This window comes from Cetorhinus maximus, chromosome 4 (assembly GCF_964194155.1).
Source record: "Cetorhinus maximus chromosome 4, sCetMax3.hap1.1, whole genome shotgun sequence".
Classification (NCBI taxonomy): Eukaryota; Metazoa; Chordata; class Chondrichthyes; order Lamniformes; family Cetorhinidae; genus Cetorhinus; species Cetorhinus maximus.
In genome coordinates, this window is record NC_135882.1 from 164,169,292 (window position 1) to 164,175,753 (window position 6,462).

At 37.7% G+C, this 6,462-nt stretch overlaps 1 protein-coding gene across 2 annotated transcripts in view; it reads left to right on the top strand.

The window, feature by feature from the left end:
- The window catches only part of LOC144680004 (tyrosine-protein phosphatase non-receptor type 2-like), a 72,890-nt gene extending 66,646 nt beyond the window's left edge, over positions 1-6,244 (top strand). For both annotated transcript variants that reach the window (XM_078541080.1, XM_078541079.1), the window contains exon 10: positions 5,893-6,244. In XM_078541080.1, the coding sequence (XP_078397206.1) occupies positions 5,893-5,908 (16 nt within the window). In that variant the 3' untranslated portion in view covers positions 5,909-6,244. The remainder of the gene's footprint in view (positions 1-5,892) is intronic.
- Positions 6,245-6,462: the final 218 nt, after the last annotated feature.

Consider the following 6,462-nt stretch of genomic DNA (forward strand, 5'->3'; position numbering starts at 1 on the left):
CAGACTTGAGCCGTACATCTGCAAAGTTATGAAGGCCAGATATAATGTTGCTACTTTCAAGTATTTGTGCACATACTTCAAAGCTTTCAAAGGGTTTGTGGAACATCCTTAAGTTTACACTTCTGCATTCTACTTTACAGTTAAATTCTGTGCACAAGAAAGCTGTTGAGTTTGAATTGAGCTACATCCTTTGTTTACATTCAATGAAAGCAGTACTTTAGTTTCATTAAAATTTTAGAATGCTGTAATATTCATGAACTTACTGCTATCAAACTGTGCTGAATTTCCTGGTAGCAGAAGATAACAGCATTTCTGTTCCTGACTGAAAGTAATGGTAATTATATTTTCTAGACTAATAGTTGCTTAAGAGCTTGAGTATTGCTGAAAAAAAGAGACATGCTGTCAAAGCTTTCTGTCTTGCACTCATCAGGACAGATGCAAGGATACCAGCATTCGAAGACAGCGACAATTTATACTGCATGAAAAAAGGGTGCTTTTCCCCTTTTCTCATGCAGTATAAATTGTTGCTCTCTTTGAAATTTGCCAATCTTACATTTGTCCTAATGAGTGCAAGACCAAAATCTTAGACACCAATACTCATTTTCTAGCCTTTTCTTTGTTTCACAACTTATTTCACATCAGTATTTAAATAAGAGGTGAAGCTAACACATTTACTTTGTTCTTAAGCAGCTGCACTGATTAGGTGGTGGGCAACAGACTGAGCTGAGAAGAAATTTGAGTGATGACTCTCTAATTGTACCAATATTGGTTTTAATCCAAGCTTGATCTTTCCATGGAAACTCATGCACTATAGATCACATGGGCAGTTCTGAATAAGATTGGCAATAACAATATATTGTGCTCGACAAATAGTCGTTTGGTAGTACAGAACTTGAGTATTGCTGAAAAAGGAGACATGCCTAAGCCTTCATCTTGCATTCATCAGGACACTCACAAGAATACCAATATAAGGGGGAAACAACAATTTATACTGTGTGTGAAGACTTCACATACAGTATAAATTGTTGTTTTCCCCCTTAAATTGGTATTCTTGCAAGTGTCCTGATCAGTTTAAGATGAAAAGCTTAGACATGTCTCTCTTTTCAGTAATATTGTGCTTTGTTTAGAGGCTCTTAAAAATAAAATTAGTTTATGATATGCAACTTTAATGTTACAGTCAAGTTATCTCTGGTACAATAGAACCATGGGCAGTATCATTGAGCACGCTATAAGGCAGTTGAAGCAAAGGTTCAGGTTCCTGGGGCTTCTGTATAAAATATCCCAGCGAAAGTGTCCTGCATCATTGCAGTGTACTGCATGTTGCACAACTTGGCAAACCAGAGGTCACATCTGGAGATGGCAGAGCAACAGCAAGTACTGTCATCTGACAAGGATGACTTGAGTGTAGAGGAAGGAAGGCCAGTATAGCACATTACAGCTTGAGACCTCAGGGATCGGTTGATGGTGCATTGTTTCTGGCAATCTGGTCATTCCTCTTCCCCGTAAAATTTTCAGATAGCAGGCTTCACAATTCAGCTTGAAGTTACTGTGCTGGATAAGTGTGAATTTTTTTATTTGAGATTGATGAAGTACAAGTAACAGTCAGAGAACCCGATCATCATCTCCAGTGTGCATCGCTCTTGAAGGGCCACTGGCTTTCATTGTTTCCTGTTCCATTCATGAAGGATCATGTGGACATTGGTCTCTCCCAAAGTTATTCCTCAGCTTTGGTGCTGTGCACTCTTTAGTTCTGAAGGAAGAGAGGGATGAGAGTTAATGACTGGACACTGAAAAGGAAAGTGCACACCTATGGAGCTTTGGCATGTAATATGCTGAGAGTGAGAAGAAGCAAAATGCAAGCTGGATGGAAAGCAAGTGAGAGGATAATTAAGAGCAAAACACTGTGGATGCCCGAGATCTGAAATAAAAACAAAGTGCTGAAAAGGCTCAGCAGGTCTGGCAGCATCTGTTCAGAGAAACAGAGTGAACGTTTGGAGACTAATATGACTCTTGGAACTGAAGAAGAGCTATACTGGACTTGAATCTTAACTCTGTTTCTCTCTTCACAGATATTGCCAGACCTGCTGAGTTTTTTTCAGCACTTTTGTTTTTATTTACGAAGTGAGATGAGTTAATTGCTTTGCAGTTGCTGCCACGTGCAAACAGAATGTTGTTAGGAGTTGCTGTTCCTGAGGCATCTTGGACAGGGTGTGGAAAGGATGTTTCCTCTTGTGGGAGAATCCAGAACTAGGGGGTCACTGTTTAAAAATAAGGGATTGTCCATTTAAGACACTGATGAGGAGAAACCTTTTCTCTGAGGGTGGTGAGTCTTTGGAATTCTCTTCCTCAAAAGACAGTGGAGCAGAGTCTTTGAATATTTTTAAGTCAGAGCTAGGTAGATTTTTGATAAGCAAGGGGGTGAAAGGTTATTGGGGGTAGGCGGGAATGTGGAGTTAGGCTACAATTAAATCAGCCATGATCTTACTGAATGATGGAGCAGGCTTGAGGGGCCGAGTGGCCTATTCCTGCTCTTAATTCATATATTCGTATGTATGTACGAAGGGAGCAAGCAAAATGTGTATATGTTTTGAATGGGGAATGGTGTATTGTGTCCTTGACATTGTGAAGGATGTTGTGCATGGGGTTGACTGGTAGGTGTAGTTGAGAGAAATTGAGTTATAAAGAGCTGCACTCATCCTTGCTGCACCTTAAGCTTATTGAAGTGTGCCTTCCACTGAATCTCTGAACTGCTCATCTCTGCCATCAGACCTGGTGCATCTTGGGACTCTTGTTCTGATGAAGAAAAAAGTGACTTGCATTTATATAGTGCCTTACATGACCAACGGATATCTCAAAGTGCTTTACAGCCAAAGAAGTGCTTGTGCAGTGTACTCACTGTTGTAATGTAGGAAATGCAGCAGTCAATTTGCACACGGCAGATGATAATGACCAGATGATTGAGGGATAAGTATTGACCAGGACAGCGAGGATAACTCCCCTGCTCTTCTTTGAAATAATGCCACATGATCTTTCACATCCACTCGAGCCAAGAGATGGGATCTGGGTTTAACATATTACCTGAAAGATAGTGCAGCACTCAGCACTGCACTATAACCACACCAATGGCCAGTCATCCCATTGTTATTTGTGGAACTTTGCTGTATGCTAATTGGTTGCTGTGTTTTCCCTGTAAAACTGGTGACTAAAATTGAAGTAATTAATTAGCTGTGGAGCACTTGATAGTGCCTTTTTGTGGAAGGCACGACGTAAACCAAAGTCATTTTCCTCTTTCGGTCAGTCTTTCTACCTCCCCCACCTCCCCACCGTCTCGCATGTGTCCGTGATTAGAATGTTTACATTTGCTAAGCATGAATGAGTCACAGCTAAATCATTAAAGGTTTTGTTTGCTTTAAAGTTCAACTAATTTCTGTGTTTTTGTAAGAATTACAATTGAGATCAGTGTTATCAGTTAAACTTAGTATGCGCATGCTAGTGAGTGAAAATCCATCCCCCTCGGCTAAATAGCTTTCAAAAAATAATAGAGAATTTATAATTCACACATCCACTAAAGCAATCACTAATCAGTGGTACGTTCGTTTCTTCCATTCTCTGTCATGCACTCTCACACATTTTACCCGGATAAGGCTTTTAATGCAATTACAAATCAGTAGAAAGTAAAAAAATAACTTGCATTTATCTAATGCATTTCACAAACTTGGGGCATCCTAAAGTGCCGTAGAGCCAATGAAATCGTCCATGTTTTGTTTTTTTTTTGTTTTGCTTTCTCTCTCTTCTTGATTAAAGCTTTTGAAATTTGACCTCTTAAGTAATTATATTTTGTCATAATTGTTCCATCTCATTCTCGTGTCATTGGCTAACTTAAATGTTACTAACACATCTTCGGAAATTGTACATATGGTTCATGCTCAGATCTTTGGCTAACAGAGCCACCAGTCTGTGCACAAGTATATAGTCCCAGCACAAGCTTTTGGGAGAGGTCAAGGTCTTCAAGTAAAAACTTTGAAGGTATAAAAACATTTAATGGATAGCTTCAATGTCATTGACAAATATATAATATTTTGAATTTTTGAAAGAGGAACAAATGGCAGGTAATTTTATTTTCAAAAATATTGAGTGTTTTGATTCACCAACAAACGTAATGGACGTAAGTTGACATATTGAGAAAGAGTTTTGCTATTATAATATTCACAAACGGATTTCGATTATAAATGTTGAACGAAGCAGTTTTGATGTTAAATGTTGAAACAAGGAGTGTGACTCTCTGTAGTATGAATTGAGGTCTGTGGAGAGGAAGTTTGTCACCTGCAGGAATTTTAATAATAATACAGATTTTGATTCCAGTTTTTACCCTGAAAATTATTAAGGTATAGAACTATATTTTTTAAATCCATGTAATTAGTTAAGCTTCTTAGAACATGAGAAATAGGATCAAGAGTCGGCTATTCAGCCCTTCAAGCCTGCTCCGCCACTCAATGAGATCATGGCTGATCTTTTACTTAACACCATTTTCTTGCACTATCCCTGATGTTTTTAATATGTAGAAACCTGTCGATCTCAGTCTTGAACATCCTCATTGACTAAGCCTCCGCAGGCATCTGGGGCAGAGAATTCCAAAGATTCACCACCCTCTGAGTGAAGAAATTCCTCCTCATCTCAGTCCTAAGGAGCACATTAAAAACAAGATGATAGTTCCCTTCAACTTCACTCTTGAGAGGAAACAGTTGAAAAAATTAAAACTCTTAAAAGGTAAATTTCAACAAAATATTTCAAGGGGCATCATAATTCTCATTGTTAGTGAACTTATTGCTAACAGAAGGTTTCATTATGTTTTTGGAGGACAAATCTTTGTACATAATTTGTGATGTCATTGCATTATATTTTTTCATATTTCATAGTTATCACTTTTAGAATATTGAAATTAAACACAAAATTCTATATGAATTATCACATTCTCAATGGATCGCAGAACAAAAGGTTACTTCGATTAGTCTCAGTGTGCATTGCTGAAAAGAGTGACAAGCTGTTGAAGCTGTTTGACTTGCACTCATCAGGACAGAGGCAAGAATGCCAAATTCCAAAGGGAACAAGGTATACTGCATGACCAAAGGGTGCTGATTGGTTGGAAAGTCTGCTTATGCAAATATTTTAGATTGCCTTCACTGTTATGCAAAGTAACTGTTTAGAAATATACCTCCTAATACACAATTTACTGTTTAACATTTTCTCCCAGTTCTGTATTGTAAACGCATATAATGAGAGGTAGTAAATCTCATTTGTAACAGTGTGCAAATACAAGTCATATTTAGGTTGTTTTCTATTTAAGGTATTAAAAACTATTTGAAATCCTTGGTACTGTTCTACTTCTCTTTATTAAAACATAGTCAGTGTTAAACATGTTTCAATATTCTGAAAGTTGCATTACAGGATGTAATGCATTAATCATATTGGAGAAGCACTGCAGCCAAAGTGAAAGGAAGCACTGAGATGGTTCTATATTTACTAAGACTCCATTATCAGATTGATTCACCCTGTACACATGGTGAATTGGAGTAGTTAACATGAAATAAGAACAAACCTAAGCTTCGTACAAATTTAGATCCTTACATTAGCAATTAACACAACAGTTGTTTTAACTTATCTGGAAAATTGAAGTCCCACAAGCCAGCTGTTGTGATCTGAGCGGATATCCTAACAAATTTTAACTCAATGACAGTTATCCCCAGCAACCATACATTTTACCCATGGAGTTCTTAATTACAAAAGCAGAATCCTGTTCTTAATTACAATACCTGTGAAGTACTTATTAATGTATGGATACAGTGGAACTGTTGCACTGAATAAACCTTTTATGTTCTGTATTGTATGTCATAGGCTAAAGACTGTCTGACTGCTAACTCCACAGAACAGATGCCACATTCTGCACCTATTTTTATCAGCCGTGGAAATCAGAAAAAAAATCCCTATGAGGACAGTGAGCTCTGCTATGTAGGAGACCTCACATGTAACTGTTTACAGCGTAAACTACTAGATGCAGGAGACAAAACACACACCTGACCCCACGGGACCTTCTGCAGAGGGAGTGGATTTCATGTATTGTCACATGTTTTATAATGCTTATACTCTGTTGCAAAAAAAATTAATAAAGCTTTGTACTTTAGTCATTTCATTGTGTTGTATTTTTATACCTTTGAGTGGCATTAAATGTTCTGAATTGAAAAAAAAAGTTGTTGATGTGTTTTATAGAGGAAGCTAGTATTATACAACACTCACCTGATATAGGTTTCAACAACAGCTTATAAATAAAAAGGTCCCGTGGTGCTTCACAGGAGTGTTATAAGGCAAAATTTGACACCAAGTCACTTTGAGAATAAGGGCAGATGATCAAAAACTTGGTCAATGAGGTCGATTTTAAGGAATATCTTAAAGGGGGAGGGAGGGGTA